At 48.4% G+C, this 25,207-nt stretch overlaps 1 protein-coding gene across 2 annotated transcripts in view; it reads right to left on the bottom strand.

Annotated features, from left to right (window-relative positions):
• The window catches only part of SLC7A14 (solute carrier family 7 member 14), a 29,706-nt gene extending 9,572 nt beyond the window's left edge, over positions 1-20,134 (bottom strand). The window contains exons 1-4 of one of the 2 annotated variants that reach the window (XM_050307963.1): positions 20,116-20,134; positions 6,692-7,089; positions 1,360-1,596; positions 404-621 (exon numbers count right to left, since the gene is read on the bottom strand). In XM_050307963.1, the coding sequence (XP_050163920.1) occupies positions 404-621; positions 1,360-1,596; positions 6,692-6,995 (759 nt within the window). In that variant the 5' untranslated portion in view covers positions 6,996-7,089; positions 20,116-20,134. Of the gene's footprint in view, positions 1-403; positions 622-1,359; positions 1,597-6,691; positions 7,090-19,686; positions 19,923-20,115 lie in introns of those variants that run through there. The other variant, XM_050307962.1, reaches the window with a different exon arrangement.
• Between the last annotated feature and the right edge of the window lie 5,073 nt (positions 20,135-25,207).

Below are 25,207 nucleotides of genomic sequence, written 5' to 3'. Positions count from 1 at the left end.
CCCCACTCCACAGAGGCTGAGCCAGCTCCTCCGGAGCTCCCTGCCTCGGATGGCCACAGCATTTTGCTCCATGGCCTGGCAACTAGTGGCATTTCCTGGGGGATACTTCCACGTGGAGTTTGGCTCTCCAGGAGGATATTTTGGAGAGGTTCTGGGTTTATGTTAAGAGGTATCAGGAGATAAAAGCAAAGCACTGTTGTACTCTTTGGGTTTGGTGCAGCGAGCGGGTCTGGATCCAAGCCTGTGGTCTTGGGATTTGGAGGTCCCTGGTCAAAGCACAAGGGGTTTTGGCAGGGTTGAGGTTTGGAGGGTGCAGTGGAAGCAGGGTCTGCACCCCATGGGCAAAGCTGAGTGTGTGGCACCACTGAGGGGCTGTGTGACCCTCCCTGTGCCCAGGACTTACCCCTGGCCATCCAAACGGCAGGAACTGCCCTTCAGCCCAGTTGTCACTTTTGATGTAGAAGAGCCCAGCAATCATGATGAAGATCCAGACTGCCAAGTTAATGACATTGAGCACGTTGTTCAGCCCCACCGAGTTCTTCACCCCCATGGCCACGATGATGGTGACAATGACAGCAATGACCAGAGCAAGAAGGTCAGGGTATGACTCCTCTCCTTTCCCTAGGTGAGAGAAAAGAGGTGTGTTACTCTCCATCCACAGCATCACTAGGAACTGTATGTGGGAGTTTTAAACACTTTTCAGACCTTGCAGCTTTGCAGAACCCAATGGTCTCGTTGCAAAGGCGGTCTCTAAATAGCCCCAACTCCACCAGCTAAAGTTGTTTAATTAAGGTGATAAATCGGGATGCCTCAAGACACTGTTCAGAGTTTTGGGAGAGCAGGCAAACAAATGATCAGGTCCCAGTTTGCATAACATGTATCTGCCAAATACTCATTAAAAATCCATCAGCCATGAAGTTTTCATGACACAGGTACAGGACATCTGGCTGGTTTACTTACTGGTAGGACCCATGGAGTGTTGCTGGAAATGATGGTCATACAGGATCACCACAGCCCCGAGTTTGTCCGTGGCAGTACTGCAGACACCAGCCTGTGCTCTCTACCAAAATTCTGTGTGTGTCTCAATGGGACTGAGCAGAGTGTTTGCACTGGGTGAAGTGTTTCTGTGCTGTCGTTACCCTTTGACATTTAACTGTTTCTGTGCATTTACTCCAAATTCCAGCGCATCCCGAAGGGGCTCAAATTATCCCGTATCCCACCCCCTCAACCCGCCTGCCGAGGCAGAGTAGCAGAGCCAGACAGATGGTAAATAATGAATGAATCCTAATATCAATGTCTGACTTCTGACGGAGCTTCCAATTGCTTTCCAGACCCCCACTACGCGGAAGCGCGGCGCACCCAGCCCGTTCAGCGTCCCAACGCTGCTGATCATCCAGCGGCTGATGGTGTGGTTGGCCAGCGAGTCGAACATGCTGCTGAGGGCGCTGGCCCCCGCGGCCGTGCCGATCAGGTACTCCAGGATGAGGTTCCAGCCGATGAAGAAGGCCACGAACTCCCCCACGGTCACGTAGCTGTAGGTGTAGGCGGAGCCCGTGGTCTTGGGGACGCGCACGCCGAACTCGGCGTAGCAAACGCCTGCGTGGGGAAATGCGAGGAGACATAAGGAAGATGTGATTGGAAGAGGAGGAAGTGAAACTGCCCTGGTGGCACCTCCCAGGAGGTGCCGGGAGGTGTCAGGGCTGCAGCCAGCATCAGGAGCCCAGAGACATCGCAGGGGGCCACGGTGACCCTCCATCCCCAGTTTCCTGGCTTGAGAACCAGACAAATTTCCACTAAAATCAGGTTGTGATGGATTTTCCTTTTTGAGGAGACACAGTTCAAACTAGCTAAATGTTTACATGGGATCCTGGACTGCTGTTGCCCAGATCAAGATGCCACTGAAGGGCTCACACAAGGCTACGCCTCTCCCTGCCCCAACCTTCCAATCTCCAAACAACTATTATTGTGTTATTGCCAGGTCCAGGCACGAGCACTGTCCTGATCATCCCTGCTCTTGTTCATACCCATGCAAGAGTAGTTTGAAGACGTCTCACATAGAGAACATTAGTTATTTTAACACTTGAAAAATGTTATATTTAAATCTTCTAAAGAATAATTGCAAAACTAACTGTGCAGAAGGGGAAAAGAAAAGCAAAAAGAAGTACTTAACTGGAACTGTTTGGGAGAAGAATTCAGTGGACATTAATACCTTCTGAACTCCTTGTGTGCTTACAATGTCAGGATAATTTTTAATAAAAACTTGACCCTGACACATTGATGTCTTAAAACAATCATTAGCTTTTATTTAAAAGGAATGGATGGACTTACTTATAAATTCCCCAAATATTAGTCAGGACCAGAGCCAGAAGGGCACACAGTGTCTTGCATGTTTAACACTGATTAAGCCCCAAAACTCCCACCCCAAAGACCCCAGTACAGCTCGTATGGGTGAATTGGTTAAAGCTATTACTATCATTGTGTAAATACTTAGTAATTACTGAGTTCTTTACCATCTACTATTCTCTATTTAAAAGATAATAATTGCTTCAAATTTGCAATCACTTCAGTATAGAGAGGGGAATGAATAATTTATAAAAATGTTATGAGGTGGCTGCTCTCACTCTAAGTGCAGTTTTTATACAGTACAAACACAAAGTTATTGAATCTCTTAAACTGAATTTGGCGGTGCTTCTTTTCTCAGTGTTGGAGGACTTTTATATTCCATTCACTGTTCAACCTGCATGTGTGTTGCTTTGCAATGGGGCTCTTCAAAACTTGATTTCTGTAAAGCAGCCCAACAGGAGCTGCAAAACATCCCCATCATCCATCCAGCCCTACTGACAGTCATTATTCAAAGCTGATGAAAAATGCATGTGCTTGGCAAAGGTACGACGTTCACAAATAACTACAGGCCTGAATGATTTATGAAACTGGTGCTCTGATGGGGACAGGTATCTAGTGTCACTCTCTGATGGCCCTAAAAATCATACACACTTTCTTGGAGGCAGCTCTGTTTTTAGCCTATGACAAGATAACAGGCTAAAGACAATTGTGATTGATACACAGAGCAAGGACATTAATACGTAAAAAATGTTTGAGTTTTCAGTTTTTCTGCTAGGAGCCCAAAATAGAAGTCTTTCACTATGCATTGGGTACAGCAATACACTATGGTTATCAGCATTAGGTATCAGCATATTATATACATATCTATAAAATACATATTATATATAGTAATCTGCTGCATCTGCAGTGTAGAATAATACTACTAAAATTATTATTATTATTACTATTACTACTACAATGTAACTGCACAACAACACTGTGTGAGTTGCTCCTTGTCAGCCTGAGCTGTTCAGGGACACCTCTGTATCCAGAGGGATGCAGCTCTCCCAGTACTCCTGCACAGTCCAGCTTGGAGGCTGCAGGAAGAGACTGGGCACGCCCTCTGTGCCACAGCTCTTTGAATTTGGAGACAGATTTCTCTTCCCCCCCACCAGTACAAGAGTGTTTGCAAGCTTCTGCAGGAAACAAGCCAATACAGTGGCAGTTTGGAAGGGTAACCATTCTACAGAGGACCATTTCTTGTCCTTGAATATCTGCTACACTCGTGCACTTGGTGTGACAGTCGTTACAGTGGTGTCATTACACAGTTGTTGACGTTATTCAGCAGGACATAAACACAGCTGAGGGGTTTGGTGCACGGCATTGGCCCTTCTAAGATCCCATCTACAAAAGAGCTGCTGGGCAGCACAGCTGGTGGCACGAGGAACTGGTGCTTTTGGTGTGCTGGGATGGTGGTGGCCGTACTGTGGATTCTTACCCTCCCAATACTACCTGGCACAGAAACTATGAGACATCCCACAGGGCACTGGCATGATGGGAGTGACGTTTCAGGTGAGAAGAATAAACCTTCAGAAAGGGGCCTTTCAGATGCACTGGAGGTAACACCGAATAATTCATGTTACCATGCAAGAAACCCAGAGGGGTCATCCTTTGTTAATGAACAGCACCCAATTAATTGAGGCAGTCACATTATCTGCAGCAAGCCACTGAGCCTGTCCACTGTGTTTCATGACCACTGTGTGCTGATACATAAGAAGCAGCTCCATAAAGAAAGATTCCTCAGAACAAGGACTCTCATCTCTCCAGCTCCACCCAAGCAGCTGCAGCTGGAGCCCCTTAGCCCAGCCCTCATCCTGCAGCCAGGCAGCACCTGAGGCACATGCTCAGCTCCCCCCTGCTCCATCCTCTCATCCTGTAGCCAGGCAGCACCTGAGGAACATGCTCAGCTCCCCCCTGCTCCATCCTCTCATCCTGCAGCCAGGCAGCACCTGAGGCACACGCTCAGATCTTTCCTGCTCCATGGAGTATCCTGGCTGCTGGTGAGCTGTTCCCACATGGGTACCAGGTAAGACCATGGCACTGTGCTCCAAACAAGGCTGTATTACTTCAGGAGAGGAGATCACCAAGCAACCAGCTGGTGAAAGAGGCTGCAGAGAGGTTGATGAGGTTGGGTGAGAAGCAAACTGTTGATTTTTGCCAAGAAGGGGGCTTGGTTAGACATGGGTGTGTGAGTGGGAAATCCTGGTGGTGAGAGGAGCCTGCAGAGGCTTTGTGGAGGGAAGCTTCTACTTGAGAGCCAAATAAAAGGCCTTCCAGTGAGAGAATAATTGATTTAATTTAGTTTATCAGGTTAATGAATTGTAGTGCATGTATAAGTACCCTGATGGGGTACATGTTGCTTAAACCTCGGGGCAGGAATTTGTTGAGTAGATGAAATTGGAAAAATCCCTGTCTGAAACTGGGCTGAACAGTGCAGAGGGGTTTCCCTCTGTCAGGGATCCCAAGTGAGCTGGATGGCTTTCTGGATGGTATTGGTTTTGTTTGTTTGCTTGCTTTTTGCTGTTGGAAAATTTTTTAATCCAAAGCCCCCCTGGGCTCACTTTGCACCCAGTGGGGTTTGACTTGGTGATCTGTGATGGATGAAGGGAGAGTGGGTGATCCAGTGGTCCCATCTGGCCTTAAAGCTTTGAAAAGCTCCTTAAAATCTGTCTGTGCACACTTGCCCAAACTCCGTGCCTGGCACACCAGGAGCAACCACGATATGAGAGCTGAAATCACATCCCCAGTGAGTCCAACAGCCCGTCCAGCTCCCGAATTCTTGCTTGGTTTTACTTGCCAAGAAAGTGTTGCTGTTACAAACAACAGCAGTGTCAAGGATGAAGCGAGGAAGCAGCCAAGGAGACTATCAAAACACTGCATCCTTCACAAAACACTTTCCCAGGGCTACAAAAGCAAGGGGAGATGAAAGCAGAGTGGGAAGCGGCGCAGGCTCCCGTGGGTGAAGGCGGGAGGAGCTCCTGCTGCGGGGCAGGGCTCATGTCTGGGGTGAAACAGCCCCTTTTGGAGGACAGCATGTTTTTGTTAGCACAGACCCACCCAAGCTCCGTTTGCTCTTGGTTTGCATCCCAGCCAGCCAAACCCTCACAGAGGAGAGAAAGCAGGCGGTGGGAAAGGAGAGGCACTGATGTTATCTACTGCCTCCGTTAAAAAGTGGATGTTTGGGGTTATTTGTTCTGTTGGGATCTCAAATAAGCATCAGATCTCATTGCAAGCTCTCTGCTCTTTTTGTGGGCCTTGGAGAGAATGTGATGCTCACCCCTGTGCTGTGTCAGGGCTGTAGGATGTCAGGGGTTCAAACTCGCACACACTTTGGTGGGATCTCCATGGAGCAGCACTGCAACCTCCCGGGAAAGAGCACGGTGTGTTTCCACCTCCACCTACAGAAATCTGGAGGCTTGAAAAGCTGAGCTGGCTCATTTTGCTGTGTTTGCTTCTATCAAAGGTCTTTGCCATTTACTCAGGTTTCCTTATCCAACCCACAGACAAAAGCTGGATACCAGACTGACACAGCATGCAAAGTCCTCTGAGTGGGGGAGAGCAGGAACATCACATCATCGTGTTAGCACTGATCTGGAAAGGACAAATGCCAGCAGTACTGGCTTCATGTGGAAACCGCAGCTCGAGCCATATGCTCAGCTGGGTTCCTACAGAGGAGATGGAATTCACAGGGTTTTCACTAAAATACGTAATTCCTCTCTCCCTGCACATTTGTTTGTTGTGTTTTTTGTTTGGAAATTCAAAGAGTGACCCTGCGTGAATAGGAGCCAGTAAAATCAACTCCACAACTAATTTCTTAATTCCAGGAATTTCTTAACTGTTAGCCATGTCAACAAAGGAAGCTCACCCTGGTGCTGCCCAAGCCACTGATATCCTCCCTGCTGGAATTGAGTTTCCCACAAGCCCCGTTTTGCTCTCGCTCCAGCGCTGTGGCTTGGCCAAGCTCTCAGCCTGGGACACACACACTGCAAAACTCTCCAGTGTCTCAAAATGTGTTGGCCACAGGCTCCATCCGTGTGGAAGGCATTGGCAGTTCATTGGGATAACTATGCTTGGGCTGCTGGCTCCCAGTACAAGGTCTGGTCTGATGTTTGGGCAGTGAGGGACAGTGCACCCCACGAGTTGGGTGAGCCCGGTTGGGTGAACCAGGGAAATGTTTTTTTAGTGTCTGTGGGGAAGGTGCTGCCTCCTTGTAGCTTGTCCTGCCAGGCATCCACCCGTGAATTGCGAGGATGCACGAGGTGGCACGAGACGGCAACACTACCCAAAATCCCACACACACACGACTCACCCGACAAGATGGAGGCGACGGCGGCGATGATGAAGGACACGATGACCCCGGGCCCCGCCATCTCCTTGGCCACCAGGCCGGACACCACGTACATGCCGGTGCCCACGCAGCTCCCGACGCCCAGGGAGATGAGGTCGAGGGTGGTGAGGACCTTGGCCAGCCTGGCGCCCTGGGCGGCCGCGGCGCCCGTGCCCTCCAGCATGGACTCCACGGGCTTGGTGCGCAGGACGCGGGCACGCAGGGCATGGCCTGCTGCCCCCCACGGCACCCGCCGCGGGTCCAGCCGCGAGAGGAACCCGCTCATGGCCGGGGTTGGGCTCCTGAGGGGGGTCACGGACGGCTCTGGCAGCGCCCGCTCAGGGCTGTGGGTGCATCTCCCTCCCGCGCTGGCGGCCCGGCTGCAAGAGAGAGGAACAGAGTTTTTGACTGAAACAGCGAAGGAAAGAGGGATGTGCTCCAAAAGGGCCCCCTGAGCTGTTTTCTGACTGGGCTCCAGTGCTGGGAGAGCTTTGGTTTCGCCTTTGCTGCTGCTGTGGAGAAACCTCCTCTCTCCATCCCAGTGGTTTTGTACAGCAGGGATGCACTGCCCTCCTTCATGTCTGCCTGGCTGTAACCCTGGTCATTGCTGAGAGCTACAAGCAGCAGGAACCTGATTTCCTCCAAGTGCTCATTACATGGCTTAATTGCTACCAAAAGCAACGATGGCTACGTGCAACTTGAGGTGTTGGAGGTCACCATGGCACACTGGGAACTGGTAAGGACACAGCGAGACTCCAAGCCTGACAGCATCGCGCTTCTACCATCACCATGGCAGACTATGTGGGGACCATCTGTGGGACACCTCCTGTGGAGTCAGGCTGAGAGACTGGGGGGTTGCTCAGCTTGGAGAAGAGAAGGCTCCAGGGAGACCTCAGAGCCCCTTCCAGTATATAAATGGGCTCCAGGAGAGCTGGAGAGGGACAGGGACAAGGACATGGAGCGACAGGACAAGGGGGAATGGGCCTTCAAACTGACAGGGGGCAGGTTTAGACTAGAAAAAAGAAGAAATTCTTCCCTGTGAGGGTGGGGAGGCCCTGGCACAGGTTGCCCAGAGAAGCTGAGGATGTCCCATCCCTGGAATTGTCCAAGGCCAGGTTGGATGAGGCTTGGAGCAACCTGGTCTAGTGGAAGGTGTCCCTGGTCGTGGCAGGGAGCTTGGAATGAGATGATCTTGAAGGTCCCTTCCAACCCAAACCATTTTGTAAACATCCACTTGTACTGCAAAAAATTAAGGAAGTCTGTAGCTTAGCTCCTGTCTCTGGTGTGTTGAGACCACTGCCCACCTGTGCCAGGCTGGGGCTGGATCACCACAAACTAGCCCTTACAAGGACAGATGATTTATTTTTTATTCTGATGCTATAGAAGTTCAGTGCTACAGTTCTCTGGCTGCACTGGTTGGTTGTGGGTGTTTTGCGTGCTCCTGTCATCCTGGGGAAACCTGAAGGGGGAAGTTTTAAATGGTACTGGTTGTTCAGGTCCCCACGAATCATAAAGTTGAAAAGACTCCTTGGTGTGGTTCCTTCATTCAGTTTATCACTTCATTCTTGTAGTTATTTAAATATGGTTTAAGGAATACTTTTCAAAATTGAGATGTGTGTTCTTGCTGGTGTAACTGCAACACATTTTGGGATCTGGCTTCTGTGTAGTTAAGGCAGCTGGGTGGGAAACTCAGTAAGAGCAGTGCCAGCTTCACTGGCCACTGAAAAGCAGGCCATTTTTAAATACTTTTGAATTATCCTGCCTGAACCCATCTGCTCTAGGATTGTCTTAAAAATCATGACATTATCTTGTTTTTCTCTGTGCTTTTTCATCCCCAATCATATTTTCAAGAACTATTCAGCAACTGCCATTCCCACTTCCTTTTCTGCTGTTCTTCACAAACTGCGTAGTTCTCATAATACCAGCAGCAGTGACTTCCTAGTGACACATGATGACTTAGCTTTGAGCAAAACAACAAGAACTGACAATCTGCAAGTTAATACAAAGGAACTGGAAAAATAGTTTATGAAATATGAATTTTAACCTGGCAGCTTCTTTCCTGTTAATACAGGAATCTTTCTTATTCTCTAATTGCCTTGAAGACAAAACAATTATTTTTTTTCCATCTTTACATCCAAAACAAATTACAATGTGTCCACCAGGCAGCCTTGTGTTGCTGGAGTTTATTAAATGAAACACAGCATTCATTTCGTGTTTTGGTTGATCACAATTCAAATTGTGCTGGTTTATTTTTTTTTTTTTTTTACCTCAAGCAACCACAAGCTGAAAGGCTGGATGTTCTAGCTGGGAATAATAATAAGGAAAAATTGTTACTGCTCCCAAGTAGATGTGCATCTGTGGTTTCAACCACAGGGAAAAAAACTTCTCCAAGAATAGGGCTCATCACTACCACAAATTCAGACTCCTGTTACCCAAAGCACAGCATGTCTGAAGCATGGGCTGGCAAAGGGGTCTTGCAGTGCTTCCCACTTCCCAACCTTTGCATAATTATTTACCTTGGACTTTATGGGTGCTCCTAGTTGAGTTTGAGAGACTCAGGTTGCTACGCTAAGGTTTGCACCAAATTGACTTAAACCAGCCAAGAAGGGCCATCAGAAGGGGTAGGATGGTGTGGGATGGAGGTGCTGAGGCCGTGGGCTGGTCCTTGGTCTCATCACCAGGTTGTGCTTTGGCATGGGAAGAGCTGCCCTGTGTTTTTAAGAGGGGTTGGGACCGTGATTTGAGATCAGCGATTTTTCATCATCTCATCTGGCTGTGTCTGTGAGTGGCTGATGAAGGCTTTGGGAAGGGTGGCAAATGCTCAGGTCTTGCTGGAGGGATTCATATCCACACTGGAAAAATCAGTGCATTCCCCCAGCTGAAGAGAGATGGGCATGACTGATCTGGACTGCTCAGTTCACCCCTCAGCCACATCACGGTATAGAAATTACTTTGTCACGAGCACTGCAAAGAGCTCCAAGAGAAGACATAGCAGACTTGTTCTGGAATAATCTCAACTGCTAAAGTAATGAAAAAAAAGCCTTAAATATTTTAAATGCTTTAAATTTAAAGCAGGAAGTGGCTGATGGATTGGCGATGCACCCACATTTAGGCTGCTGAGCAGTTCCAGCTGCCCAGGGCTGGGCTGTGACCAAATCCTCCTGCATGGCAGTCCAACATAGCCCTGCAATTCATATGGCTCCCCCTCTAAGTCACCAAGGAAAAGAAAAAGAACCTTTCAAAACATCTGAAATGAAATAACTCTATAATTGCTGCTATATTCAATTAAAGCAGTCACTCGAAACTATTCCAGATGTTTAAGTGAGCTCAGCATATTGCTGCTCTGTAGCTTGGAAAACATCCTTTCACTCCATTTGAAACAATGAAAAAATATGTCATGGATGGCAACTCTTTCCATGGGGCAGAGGCAGCTCCCTTCTGCTCTGCTCCACTCAGCCCTGGCTGACTAAAAGCACTCAGTGGGAAGGAAAGGGAACTTATACTTGTTTTTTTTTAATCTGCTCTCCTAATCATAAATCCAGGAAGATGAAGGGAGCTGTGGCTCAGAGGGGATAAGCTGCAGCCGGGTTTTGGAGCTGCTCAGCTCTCCATCATCAGGCTGTTGGGGTTGGTTTTCCTTTCTGGTCGGCACTTGCGGCTGCCACCACGTGCTTGTCAGTGACTGCTGTTTGAACCAAAACACCCTTCTTCATCAGGGTGAATTAACTAAAATGCAATCAAGTCAGAAGGAGAGGTGTAGGTATTTACAGGCAAGGATCTTCCTTAGTGTCTGGGTCAGTGCTGAATTATTCCCGATGTAACACTCGTTCTGCTGGTGAGATGCAGCTCGGTGCTCCACAGCACCACCCATCCTCATCACCCCCACAGCTCCAGCTTCCCCAGACAACCTTCCCCAAACCACACCTTGGGACTGGCTTACTTGATTTGTCTGCTAATGACAGAAGAATCTGTCCAGGAGCCCATAGGAGTATTCTTGAGCTAAGATCTCTGTTAAAAGCTGTTGAGGATGTAAAAGAAACAGAATATCGATGGTGGTAAATGAAAAAAGAGAGCTCCTGTTGGTATATTGATGGAAAGCCAGACAGGGGCCCTCATTAAGAGGAAAAGGTTGGATTTTCTCTGCTTTTCCATAGCTCTCAGAGTAATTATTACAGAGGGAAACTGGATGATGCCCCCAGCAGCTGGGTCAGCAGCACCCAGTTTGCTGCAGGATATTCTAGCGGAAAAGCACCTTCCTCCTTGCCCAGGGGAGATGAGCTCCAGAAATGTGGGATTGGAGCAGGTTCCTACCAATCCCCAAGGCAGTGCCTGCAGTAGAGCCCGGGAATGGTAACACAGGTGTTTATGATGTAGGAGCAGCATCCCTCAGACCCCCTCCTCGTGACGAGCTGGGCTAAAGCACTTCCCTGGGGAAAGGGAGCCCCAAAGGCTCAAAGGGATGCGAGAGGCGGCTCGAGATGATGGAAAAGGCGGCTCCAGGCAGCAAACCCGCCGCAATCCCAGAAAAAGGACAAGTGCCGGCCTGACCTCCCCGCTCCCCCTTCCCGTTTTGCTTTGACGGTGAGCTCGGTGGCGGTGTCTGAAGAGGCACCGGGTCCTGAATTTCATTACAGCTCCTCCAGCAGGGGCAGGACTGACGTCAGCGGGGCGATGCGGGAGCCGGGCAGCAGCTCGGAGCGGAGCCCTGTGCTGGGGGCTGCTCGTCACCGCGGTGTTTTCATTACGAGCCCGCTCTCATTTGGAGTTTTACGTGCTTGTTTTTACAGTGCCGAGCCCCAGCTGGGCTGCCACTGTAAAAGCTGGCTCTGTCTCCACCGTCAGCCCTCCTCGAAGGGATTTAAAAGCAGGCACAGAGCCGAGAGGGAGGGCTGGTCCCTGCCGGTCCCGGCGCAGCTCACGTGGGTCCAGCTCCAGCAATCTGGCCTTCTGCCTTTGCTGGTAATTTTGGGCTCTTCTTATTTTTAATCCTTCCATTTTTACCTCTGCTGGAGCGATTCGAGTGGAGCTGTGGTTAATTTAAACTAAAACTGTCGCTAAATTACACCGGTGATAATATCTCGGGTTTAAGACTAACTTTCTACGTTGCATCAACTTAAAAAAAACGGGTTCAGGGATTTTTAGTGTGTGTCTTCCCAGCAAAATGGAAGTGGAGAGGTTGAATGGCCGTGTTCTATGTTATTTCCATCTGTGTTATATTTAGTGCTTCACTAATGTTTAGCACCGCTCCAAGCTGGCTAAACATCATTAACTTCTTTTAAAAAAATAAAAGAGGAAACATTTAATTGGACCAAAGACACAAGGCAAGGGTGCCATGCATCCAGAGCCAGCCCCCGAGGAGCTCCTAAACTTTGCATTCTGGTCTCTAGTGCAAGAGTTAAAGAGCATAGACAGTAATCCAGTGATATAATTAGCACGTACACAGAGATCACCCTTTTTTGCCTCTCTCCAGCCTTCAGGGGGGATACAGTGTGATGGTTTAACTGCTGTCCTTGCTGGGGAGAGACTGGACTGCCTGAATTATCAGGGAAAAGGCAGAGGGAAGCAGGGGAGAGATGTTAAAGCTTCTTTCTGTCTTGCAGCTGGTGGTTCCCATGTCCCAGGTAAATAGCTAATCACTATTTTAGCGCTGCTCTGTGGCAGCCTGTCCATGCAGGAAAGCAATGAGGAGGTTTTGGTGGCTGAGGGCTCATTTCCTGCCTGGATGAGATGGGAGATGAGTGACATATTCAGAGGTGAAATTAGAGCTGGTCATGGTGAAGGCCAGCAGATCCCTCGATACTGAGTTGTTCTAAGCTCTGCCAGGGTTAATCACATGCCAAGCAGTGGGTCCAGGCTGTCAGGAGCACCAGGCTAGTGGGAAACAGCTCTGGGACTGGAGGAATGAGTGTTTTCCTCCTTCCTAGGGCCTGGATGCATTTGGAGACAGCACCTACAGCTTCTCAGAGCCTGCATGGGACAGACGCCAAAATGCACTGTTCACCCTTTCACAGATGCTCATGTGCATCCCTGAAGGCACATCCTTAGTAAATCCACCTGTCCAAGACATCAGATTTTCTCCCATCCCTCTCCCTTGTGTCTGTAGAAGGCAGTCCACTGCCAGGAATTCTGGTTTTCCACTTGTTTTCTGCCGTTTTTGTACAGGTACCCACGATTTCCACGGTGCAGAGCAGCGTAGGAATGAGCTCAGGGTATGACAGACCGAGAGTCTGTGCCGAGCTGTAGGTAATGCAATATGCATGAAGTGCTCCATTTGGGTCTGCAAAAAAGCTATTTAACCACCAAAAGGGGGGAAAAAAAAGAGAGAGAACTGCAGAGAAAAAGGCACAATCAATTTACACATTTGCTAAAAGGTTTAGTTTGTCATTGTTGACTTGAGATGGGAAAGTAAAAGCCCTAAAGAGTGTAATGATATGGTTAATGCAGGGAAATGGTAAATCAATAGATGGGTGAGCTGAGCAGAAAGTGGGGAACCAGGAACTTCTTGGGGCTGTTCTGACAGGATCCCTCTAGGAGAGTAGTGAAACCACATGAGGTTAGTAAATTTGTTCCTCCCTCAGTAAAATGGAGAAAGCCACTGCCTTACAGAAGTGTGTGGTGATTAACTCAGTTGGGTTTTCTATGGAAGCAGAAGAGATACCATGCTAAAAATGATTCATGCTCCTCTAGATGTGCCTTGTTGAGGTCTAACACTATGACTGCTGATGGCATCAGTGGAGTGGTTGCAGCCTCATGTTTGCAGCTCTGAGCTTTTCCCTGCTTTTGGTTGGTAGATTATACTTTCAGTAATTACCACTTTGATGATATAGCACATTTTCTGTATCAAATCCCACTGTTAAGAGTGGAAAAGGGCTGCCTTTGTGTCTCTGAAACACTTAGTCCTGGGTTACCAGACGGTCTCTTCTAGAATTGTACTCATTTCAAAACTGTCTTTGCTTTAACAACACACAGGAGGAAATCTCTCTAATTACTGGGCTGTGTTTTCTTTTTCTTCCCTCAGTGGATCCATACTTTTATACCACAGAATGAAAGTCATTATGGTTTGCTGCAAGCCAGACAGGAGAGCTTTTTTCATTTGACATAATTCACAGAATGGGTTATTTATTAATGTGTGAGTCTCTCTAAACAAAATGGATTTTTACTGTTGCAAGAGTCTGGCTGATGCATCATCATGACAACTTATTTCATTTCTGGGTAGCATTTTGAATTCAGAGGCAAAACCACAAAGCTTTCAGTAAAGAACTGGTTTAACACTTCGGCTTCATCACTGAACCAGAAAAAGATTTACCTGTACATCAAACACAGGACCTGAAAATCCACTATTTTTAAACCTCTACTTTTATTTTGAAGATTGCTGGGTTTATAGAGGTTCCTTTGTTCCCCACTAAGAAACTGCTGGGTTTTTTTTTCCTCTCACTGCTGACTCTCACTCGCCAGCAACCTTTCCAGCTTTCTGTAATAATTTAGTAGGAGTCCTGAACTGGCCCTTTACACAGTAAACACATCAGGCTTACAAACACAAATCAGCTCTTGCCAGGTTTCAGATGCGTTTTTCTTTTGTACGTGCACATGGTCTCATTAATTAGTGATCGTGTTCCGTCAGCAGTTATTCAAATGTCATCGATTATGCCTTGCTGCCCCGCTTCCACTTATTTTGGCTATCAGCAAATTAACGCAGGAGAGGTTCTCAAACAACTGCTTTCCTCAGAAGGAGCTGGAAAGACACATTTTTCAACCCCGAGCCTACTAAGGGTTCCAGAAGAAGCAGTAGTAGCATATGCAAATCAACGGGAGCTTTTTGCATATGCAAATGGCAGCTTTGAGCTGGGGGGGGGGGGGTAATTTGGCTGCTTGTCACCTGTGTCCCTAAATTCCTCAGCAGAAGCCTGAGGTAGATTCACTACACTTCCAAAGAAGTGAATAGCAGCTCCTGCTGCTTTTTCTTATTCTTATTCTTCACTAGGACAAAACATCCTTGCTTTCCACGAGTAATCCTCCTGCTTTTCAACACAACCGATTATATGAGTAATGCGAGCATAAGTTGATCAAAGATGATGATTTAGAATAGGGTTCCTGTGTTTAGTCACTTATCATCATCAGTCAGGAAAAGGCAACGTAACACCTAAGCAGCATGTAGCGTGAGTAATACCTGGAGCTTCAGCATGAGGGCTGTTTGACATTTCCCAGTGAGTTAAAAATGCACATCTAAGACTAAATCAGTATCTAGGGTGGTAGTAGAGAAGCAGAATTAAATGAAGAATTATGTGTCCTTAAAAATTTTAAGTTTGGATATTATAACATCCCTGAGTGATGAACATGCACTGCCAGAGTTGTCCTTATGGAGCAAGGGAATCAGCGTGAGCCAACACGATTACCTCCAGCTTAAACTAGCTAATTGCTTACTTGCTCTCAGCCTCCCTTAGCAGCAAGACCCCAAAACCCAATGTCTTTCGTTCAGACAACACAGTTACAGCCAGTGGAGTCTCCCCAGGGGGTGCTGCCCTGCCTGGCAAGTGTAACAACTCCACTGGTGTGCCCACTCACAAACAACAGTAGAGCTGCTGGAACATTACTAGTCCTTGCTTGTGCCAGAGCCCTCAGCCAAAGGAACTTGGCATATTTCTTCTTTCTGTCTTAATTTACTTTGTGCAGAGCTGGTGCCCCTGGTTATTAATTGCGCATCTCCTGGTCCCTGTTGATTCCACAGCTGGTTAATGAGTGGAATACAGCTGCTGCTGCCCAGGTGTCTTAGGCAAGGCGCTGGCATATCCAGATGCTTCCCCAGCTCCTTGCCTCGGGGCTGGAGTGGTGCAAGGCCTGTCACCAACCAGGCTTTCTGCCTGGTCCCAGCTGAGAATGCAGGACAGGCAGGAGAAGCACACATTTCCTTCTCTACCAGACTAGGGTGTCCAAATCCTACCTGCAACCACGCTGGCATTTTCGAGCACTGTGGAGCAGTGGCTCAGTAGAATGGCTCGACAGGTCCATCATCAAGACCTGGTTCAATTAGTGCTCAAGCACACAATTAAAGCTAAGTTTTAATCGGGCTGCTGTGGGTGAAACGTGCCCAGGTGTGGAAGTGATGTCTAACACGAAGGGGGGAGTCTCCATCCTCAGCTTTAAAAACATTCATTGAGGAAGACCCAGCCTACACTCAGGGAGCTGAGGGACCTGCAGGAGGAATGGACCAAACCACTAATTGAGTTCATGGTCACCAACAAGCAAGAGTCAATGACTGCTGAGAGGGACTAAATGCACACATGTGGTTTTACAGACATTATCCTTAAGTTTTGACACAGTTTTGTCACCCCCACAGGCACTTGCAGCGTGGCAGCAGTAACCCATTTCCCCATAGGCAGCAAACCACTTGGTCCTGTAACACTGCCTTCTGAGAATTAGCTTGTGGTGCTTGAAAAACCTGTGCTGCAAAAGCTCTCCTCCTGTTCACCTGCCAGGTAGATTTAATTTATGGTATCATGAGTTTTGGTAAATTATTGATACAGTCACTGTGCTGAGGAACAAAAACAACAGAGTCATGTGCTGTGTGGAGGCTCCACCTCGCTGGTTTTGTTTCATAAGCGCCAGAGCTTCACTCTGACAGTTTTATTGTGGGGAAAAAAATAGTTTTCCCTTAGAGATGTTCCTGCCTGGTGACAGAAAGGAATGGGCTGTGGTGGCAGCATCAGTGCTGGTCAGAACATCCAGTGCCATGCAGATGACCACAGGGTCCAGAGGAAGGGCTGCTATTCGATGAGCCAAGGAAACATATAAAAGAAAAACATTTCCCTGTAGTAGGGAGCAGTTTCCTGTTGGCAGCCACAGCTTAACTATGTCTCATCCCTTGTAAATGAAAAATGTTTTAGGAATCTCTGTGGATCTAAGTTAGCACCTGCTCCCATTTACACCTTGGGTGGTTTAATGAGTTCAGCAGACTCACCCTGAACTGAGGTGAGACTCTGGCCAGGTTTTCACATCCATGTGAAGAAGCTTAAAAACGCTTACTATATTTCTGGGCTCTGGATACTTTGCATCCCTAGATCTTCTATCTCCCACCGGAGTGACAAGTTCAGACCCAATCATGGTTTTATATTTTATAGAGGGAGTGATTTTTATATATATATATATATATATATATGCTCTTTTATTTTGGGAGTGATGGGGGGCTTTAATTGTTTTTAAACAATGTGAAAGACATAGTGCCCACCTGCCAGCATTGTTTTTGAGTGACAGATCCCACTACCACACATGGATGAAGAAGTATTTGCTCTCTTTTTATATTCTTATTTTTAAAATGTCTTAATAATCCAAACAATGGCATGTTGCTTACACATATATATTATGATGAGTTTAATAGCTCAGGTGCTCTGAAAGCAAAATTCTGATTACCTGGAGGCTAAGATGTCTGTTATAGACTGCTCTGTTATCCTCTTTGTTTGCTGGTTGGTTTGTTTTCATGAGGAGTCCAGGATGGTGTTTATGTTTGTGTAAGTTCTTGCCCTCCTATTTGCTTGAGTGTTGCAGGGCTTCACAGGAAAACCATTAATTTAGCCAGTAGGAGGTTTTCACTGTTCTCTCTGAATTTTCTAGAAAAACTCCTGTTGCCTTCAAGGGAAGATGGATGAAATCCTATTATATGTGCGTGATTTCAGAACTGAGAAAACAGACTGTCTTGTGCTTGAGAAGGAAGTAGTGTCAAATCAGCCTACAAATATACCCTTTAAAATAATTTTGGCTGGAATCCTTCCTGATACGATCCCATCTGAGACTCTGAATTTACACAAAGACTGAATTTTCATCATTTTCATGTAATCCTAAAAAAAAAATTGGAGAAGGATAAGATACGTCTTGACTTGAGAGTCATAACTGACTCCCTGAGGAGAATGATTTTTAAATGCTTCACTTCACTGCAATATGCACAAAGAAATAGATTATTTTTAGGGAGAGTTAATTAATGGAACCAGTTGGAAAAGTGGGGGATTCAAAATAGAATGTTGGTCAGTCATTTGTTCTGCTCCTGGCACGTAGTTAAAATCCCACCCACTGGGAACGTTATACTTGCCTAGAGGGGAGGCTGGGATACCTCTGCCTTCCTGTGCCTTACTTGGAGAATTAAGAATCAAAGGTACCATTAAGTCCTCTGAGTTAATTCTGTCAGAATTGCAGGCCATTAGTTTCCAGGCAATTACTCCTGCAGGGAGCCCAATGACTTGTTTTGGCTAAGTTACACATTTTGGGAGGACATCAAGTCTTGACATAAACAGATGGAGAATCCAGCAGGTTTTCTGATGGCTCCTTCATCAGGTCATCAGCCCTCCACTGTTCAAAAATGTGATCCCTCACTTAAATTGGAATGTTTTGGCTTCAGCACCTCGGCACTAGCTCATGTCGAGTCTCTCCTTGGCAGATGGAGGAATAACTCAGTGCCTAATAATTTCTTTCTGTAGAGGCAAGAATCGCATCACCTTTCTTTTTAATGAAGTGAGTTCTCAGATGCCATGGTTCCTCCTTTGCAAGGGCCTTTCTCCAGTCCTTGACAGGCTTTGGCTTCTCTTTCCTCTTTTTTTTTTTTTTCCCCCTCCTTACTAACAGTTTTATTGTCATTTTTGTTGATGTCTAATGTATTCTAGCAGTGTGTCTCTAAGGGCTGAGGTAAAATTTCCTTCCTACATCGCCACTTACTGAGCAGCAACTGAACAAGATGTTTTTTCCCTAGTTCTTGTTCAACAGCTTGTCCTATCTCAGCTCTTGCCTCCATGCTGTCTTCTCAGATATGTACTGCACATTTGACTTTACTTTGAGAGGATCCAATATTCCTTGTTGGTATTATTTACTACTCATCAGTCTCTGTTTTGCTGGCAAAGTTTAGCACCTTTGATAGATGAAAAAGGGAAATGGGCCTTGGATTTCTGCCTTAATTCTCTGCTCTCATGCAACAAGGATTCCTCATGGAGAGCACATGTTTAAGAACAGATTGTCACTTTAATCTAGGTAACTTTTCTCTCTAGAGTCGTTTTTGGCTTGTTTGAGGTTTTTTTGTTTGTTTACAATATGTTGTTCAACTCCAGTAAATCACGTGCCTTAGGTACGTGTACCAGTAAAACAAACACAAGTAAATATCTTTAGCAATCAGACTTTCAGTCTCATGACAGTTCTTGGGCAGTTAAACAAATGCCTTGGCATGCTAAAATGTACTTGCCTGCTACTCAGGGACGCTGGGAGAATTAATTAGCTAATATGCTGGATTAAATCAAACATGGTCCTTTTGAGACAAAAGTCTTCTCTGGGGTGGACCAGAGCGATACAGCTTCCTACTCCTCCCCAGAGTGGGGTGTTGATTTTGTAAGCCCTGTAATAGAGCACTTTCAGCACAGCCTGTGACAGGAAGGCACTAAGTCCATCTGCCTAAACTACTGTTTAATAAGCAACAAAACCTGGGCTGGAAGGCAATTTGAGGGACGAAATTAGGCTGCCGGAGCACACCTACCCGGGGCCGAGGCGGGCAGACGGCTGGTACCAGTCAGCTCCAAAATACCCGTGTGGAATCAACAAACAGCACCGAGCCGGGGTGACGTAAAGAGGAAGCCAACTCCATTGCCGGCCTCCAAGTCGCGGGGAGTTTTGCCGGCGCCGGGGGGAGGACGGAGCCGCCAACGGGGCCCGTGTGCGTGGGTCGCCCCCGACCACGGGGGAGCCTCGTCGGGGCCGGGGCCGCCCCGTCGGGGCTTCAGCACCGCGGACAGCGCCCGCCCGGCGCCGCCGGCCCCACGCGCGACCCGCCCCGCATCGCCCCGGGCCGCCCCGCCGGGCGACACCGGCCCCACGAGTGTCACCTGCCCCGCGGGTCTCATCTGTCCGCGCCCGCCTCCCTCGCGGTTTTCCATCTCCTCCGATTCTGTTCCCCAAACCCCCCCTTCCCGCAGCTTCCCGACCTTCCCCCCCCGCGCGTTCCGCGCGGTCACCTGTAGCGAGAGCTGTCGCTTCGCTCAGACCACCCGGTGTCCCTCCTCTCACTCTGTTTTTCCCCCGTTTCCTATCGATCCCGCGCCGTCAGCGCCGGCGCCTCCGCCTCCTCCTCCCCGCCGGCGAGTGCCCCGACACTCCGTAAACACGGGGCCGCGCCGGGCCGGGACGAGGGGATGCTCAGGCGGGCTGGGGTCCCCCGGGACCGGTCCCCCGTGTCCCAGAGGAGCCGGGGCGCTCCCCTTGCCGAGCGGGGCTCAAAACCGGCTCCGTGTGCGCGGCGGGGGGGGCCGCGGCCGCGCTACCCCGCGGGGCTCCGGGCAGACCTTCCCCGGGCTCGCCGCCTGTCCCCGGCTCCCAGAGGGGCTCTGAGGGGCTCCCCGCACGCCCTCCCTCCTCCCTCCCCTCCCCGCGGCGCGGGCACTCACCGCGGGCGCGGAGCGCGGCGGGCGGGCGATGCTGCGGGGCGGGCGATGCTGCAGGGCCGCCGCGGGCGCTGCTCCCGCGGGGGCGGCTGCGCTGCTGCAGCCGGAGGGGCGGGGGCTGCGCCGGCACCGCCGACCCCGGCTCCCGGCAGCGCACGCAGGGCGGAGGGAGTGTGGAGGGAGGGGGGAGGGAGGGATGGATGGAGGGGGAGAGGGATGGAGGGAGGAGGGAAGGAGGGAGGGAGGGAGGAGGGCGCTGCAGCTCCTCAATTATTCAGCGCTTCCCCTCCCCGCCTCTTGCCGCATGTGACCGCCGGCAATACCCACGGGCCGTGCCGGGCCCGGGAGACCGCCCTGCACGGGGCTCCTGCTTCCCCTCCCGCCGAGTCCTTTCTGCCTGCCCAAGTGTCCTGTGGGCTGCAGACGGCATCCCCCAAACTGTCTGGCTGCTGGAAAATAACTCTTCTGGCTGCCTCCCCCAGAGCAGAGCTTTCCTCACCCCACGGACAAAACGTGGGGAGTCTGCTTTTTGTTTTCTCCTTGAACTGCACTGTGAGATTTGGGTGCTAATGCCGTAATCCCGGAACAGGCAGAATTAGGGCTAAAATAATGCCTCATGCACTGCAGCATGCCGTGTTGTCCAGCCCTCGGCACGGCACGGCTGGGAGGAGTTAGGTGTCAGGTGCAGGATGTGTTTAATATTTTATATCCAGAGCTGCTTTTCAGGAGAGCTGGAATTCATGTTCAAAATGATTTCTTTTTGCATTTTTATTTCTTGATTCTCGAAGTTTTGTTCGCTCTAGATACGCTCCCTGGCTGTACCTGTGTTGTTCCATTTTGACATCAAATCCAAACTGGTTTCATCTCCAGTGATGCCTGGCAAGGATCAGATTTCAGTCTCTGTTACAGTTTCATGCTAGAACTTCTAACAGGACCTATTCCCAATGTGAGCTGTGTCTCGAGTGGAGAGAAACTTTTCATTCTCTGAATACTGAAATGAATGTCTGCTTGTAAAAATGAAAGATGGTATCCTCCAGTGGGATCAGTTCAGTTCTGAAGTCAGTGTTTGCCCAATGTGAATGACTCTGACAGGAGCTGCTTCAATGGCAGTGACCTTCTGGGGACATAGAGACAGTGGCACTGCACAGATAAATCCAGCCAGGGTGGGGGTTGGATTAGGTGACCTTTAAAGGTCTCTTCCAGCCCAAACTATTCTAGGACTCTATGTCCATGATCTTGTCTTTGGCCAGGATAGCAGACCACGTGCCATCTCTGACATCCTTTCCAGCCTTGATTTCTGTGGCGGTTTTTGTGTCTTTCCAGATGAGTGCCATCATTTTCCCAGTTTCTTACCAGACTCTCTCCAGCTTAACTTTACCTTGCTCTCCCCCCTCACTGCAGTCTCTTTGCAGCCTCTCTCTTCCCAGACAGGAACAGAAAAGGCCTCTGCCAGGTTACTGCTGGTCAGCAGAGGTGTCATCACAGGATGACAGGATGCTCTGTTCCCTTCCTGTTGCCGTGGCCAGCACTCATCTTGTCGTACAGCACACAGCAGAAAAAGCCTTGTTGGAGCCAAAGTGCAGCCAGCTGTTACCCTGTTCACAACCAGCAGTTTTGGAACCCTCTTTTGTTATTTTCCTTATTCTTTGATTGCCTGAAAGCAACACTGAGAGCTGCAGCTGCTCTCCTGTCCCTCTCTGTCCATCTGTCCCTCCCCAGGGCTTCCTGTTTGGTTGTTGTTTCTCTTCTCATTCACTAGCTTCCCCACCTGCTTTTGCTCAGTCCATGGACACTGGATACAGCTGATATCAGGAGCTTTCCTTGGACTAAATCTGTGCAAAAGTGAAAACCTTCCCCATTTGTTATTGCACCTTGTTTTGCAGCACTTCTAAGACCATGGTGAACTCCATCTGACAGCACCACCAGCCTTTTGTGCTCCCATCCAACTCCTCAGTGCTCGTAGAATGTGTGAGTAAAGGGCATAGGATGGTTTGTTTGTGACAGGATTGTCAGTCTGGCCAAGTTTTAATGGGACTTATCTGTGTGTGTGGGTTCAGAATCAATTGAGTTATATTTACTACTTTGGGCTTGCATATCAGAGCACGTGAAGTTTGAGGGCAGTTTGGTTGGTAGCAGCAGAGAGAGGCTTTTGTGTCCTCTTAGGAAACCCTTGCAGCACCCAAGTTGGTACAAATCACTGTGCAGTACCACGATGCCACCCCCACCTTCCACCTTCTACTGCTCAGAGCTCTTGTTCTGGCAGACTTTGCTGTGTGATAGCTTCACAAACCCTGTTTTGGTCCAGCCTTGATCTATTTTGGGTAAGTTTGCCTCTGTTCTATGCAGTGGTACCTGCTGTTTGCTCCACAAAACAACCTGCCACCACTTTGAGTGATGAATGTTGCAAGCGTTTTGTCAGAGGCTCACGTAAGCTCTTTCTCATTAATCTTTACCCCGTTCTCATGAGTTTTGTAATGTCCAATCTTGCAGGAAGATGAATTTCTACACCTACCCCTCTAATGGTTCTCTTCAAGGTGATTAAATGTGGATAAAGAACCGAGTGGGGACAAGTTACCCTCTCAACAAGTCCCATCAGTGAGGATGCCCTCAGATTAAGGTGAAATTTTCCATAGCAGCCAAGCACACGAGGATACTTTCACAGCAGAATCTCTTCTGTTCCCAGGCACTGCCCATTTTCTAGACCAAACTAATTTCTGCCTGTTTTTCCCTAACAGCAAGTGGCCGTCTGACTAGTAATTTAAATACTTAATCCTATTTTGAATTTGACCAAGGCTTTGGCCTCAATAACACCTTGTAGCAGGGATCTCCATCAGCTGCTATCTCATTATCTTGGCTGTTTTGCTTATCAGTGTTAAATATGGCCTTTCCAATTTCGTGGGACATAGATTTCTTTTTTTTTTTTTTTTTTTTTTGGTGACTCTGAATACAGAGAGAGAAGAAGCCAGCAGAATCCATCCAATTGATTTTCTTTCTTCCTTTTATTAAAATGTTTGTTTGCCTCCTTCATAATCCCCTCACACTTGTCTCATCGGTGACTAATTAATTGTGCCATTTAAATACCATTTAAATGGTTCCTGCAGTTTTCTAGGTTATTTCTCTGTCTGCAGAGCTTTCTATTAGGACAGTCAACATCCCTTGGCCTGCTGATCCCCATATTCTTCCAGGGCTTCCAGCATCCTCACCTCATGGGCACTTTTTCTCTCCATGAAACCTCCCCAGAGTGGAAAGGCTCATCTCTAATCCCTTTAGTCTGATGAGTTTTCCTCAGTGCTGTTCCTCAAAATGTTTTGACATTATCAAAACTGACTAACGGGATGTTCAAGCGTGGGTTTGCATCGAGGTCCCAAAGTGTGTGCTTGGTCACCCCATGCCATTTTTGTTGGTTTTACAAAGGTGCACTGGTTTGGGTTATGTTTCCAAGCAAAAAATTATTTCAAACTGTTTGAGAGAAGCCACAGCACCTTTCCCTTTCCATTTCTGTGTCCGTGTGTGCTGCCTGCAGTCCCTCCAGCAGCTCCCGTTAGGCAAGCAGGGCACAGCCTCTATCATACACTCATCATTTAGCAAAGGTGGCTGCAGAGTGTCAGCTGGCTCTTAGGAACAATTGATATTTCATGGGAAAGCTCTTCTGTCTGCAAACACCAGGTTGCACAGGGACATTGTATTAAGCAGCCACTCTGCATGCCTGGGAGCTCATGTCCACAGCTTTGGCAAGTGTTCTCTCTTTGATTTGGTCTGTAGCATCACAAGATATCTCACTGAACAGCAGGATATCCCAGACATTCACTGCAAAATTCAGCTGACAGTGTCTCTGAGCCCAGACCAGGTGGAGCCCTGCAGAAGTGCCAGTATTTTTAGAAACAGAGCCAGAATGCTTGGCCACTCTTTTTCTTCCTTTTGCATCAGTTGGAACCTCAGTGAGTACCTACAGGGGTCAGAGTGATGGAGGCACTAATGTAGGAGGATAAAAGAAGGATTAATCTTGCTGTTTCATCTCCTGTGGGTGACTGGTGCCATGACGAAAAGCAGCATGAGGAAGGATGGTCCTGTAATTAAAGCCCTGACCTGAGACTTAGAAAACCTCACTTAGGTTACTGGCTCTACTACAGGTTTCCTGGTTGAGCTTCAGTGTTCTTCATGTCCCAGTGTTGTGAAATGACAGTGGAAGTATTGCCTGGTCTCAGGGAGTGTGTTGACTGCACAGGCTGTAATTTCCATGGGTGAGGGATGGTCTCTACATGTTTTATGGGATCTTGACCTCAGTTGGGACAGTTCAGCTGGGCAGATGCAATTAGCTGAGCAGCTGGAAGAAAGTGCCTGGAGTGCTGAGCTGTGCCTGCCTCTTCCCTGACCCTATGAACTCTTACTCTGATGCACAGGGACTGCAGCCCTGACCCTGCTGGGCAGGGGACAAGCCCAGCACCCACAGGGCACCTTCTTCATTATTTAAATTACTTATCTGTAGTGGAACTGGCCATGGGCTTAATTTATGCTTAGGGCAATGGAAAAAGTTATTCTGCATTGCTAAGTGGCATCTTGGACAGGTTGAAAGGAAAAACATCCATATGGATATTTCTCGTAAACCCATATGAGGTGCTTCCCTCTGCAAGGGAGGGAAACCTCAGTTCTGCCTGGATTTAAGCAGAAACTGGGGTAATCCCAGCACACCAAAACCTGGGGTTGCTTTGCCATTTGATGTCGTACAGCCAAGATTTCTCACAGCCTCTTTCTTCCTTGCTCCATACCATCCATGCCAGGTTGAGCAGAGAAGATGGATGATACACCCATCAGACACGTTCCCTGTTCAGAGGCACATGGGGAGGTGGAGAATTAAAGAAATCCCTTTCAAATCCAAATGTGACCGTACAGTGCAAGCCCAGTTCCAAGCCTGCAAAAGGAGTGATGCCCTTTGGCTGTGCTGTCACCGTCCCCAACAGGGAGCTCCCACTGGCACCGAGACAGCTGTGCTCACCTTGGCCAGGGATGCATAAAGAGCCATGTGATGGGGCTGGAGGCTGCACGGGGTGGGGATACCTGTGGGGACACCCCACCTTGGGGTGCTTGGGACACCCCC

The sequence above is a fragment of the Myiozetetes cayanensis genome, unplaced genomic scaffold (genome assembly GCF_022539395.1).
Source record: "Myiozetetes cayanensis isolate MyiCay16 unplaced genomic scaffold, myiCay2020 scf13, whole genome shotgun sequence".
Classification (NCBI taxonomy): Eukaryota; Metazoa; Chordata; class Aves; order Passeriformes; family Tyrannidae; genus Myiozetetes; species Myiozetetes cayanensis.
Note: the sequence above shows the minus strand (reverse complement) of the source record. Positions and strands in the feature narration are given on the sequence as shown.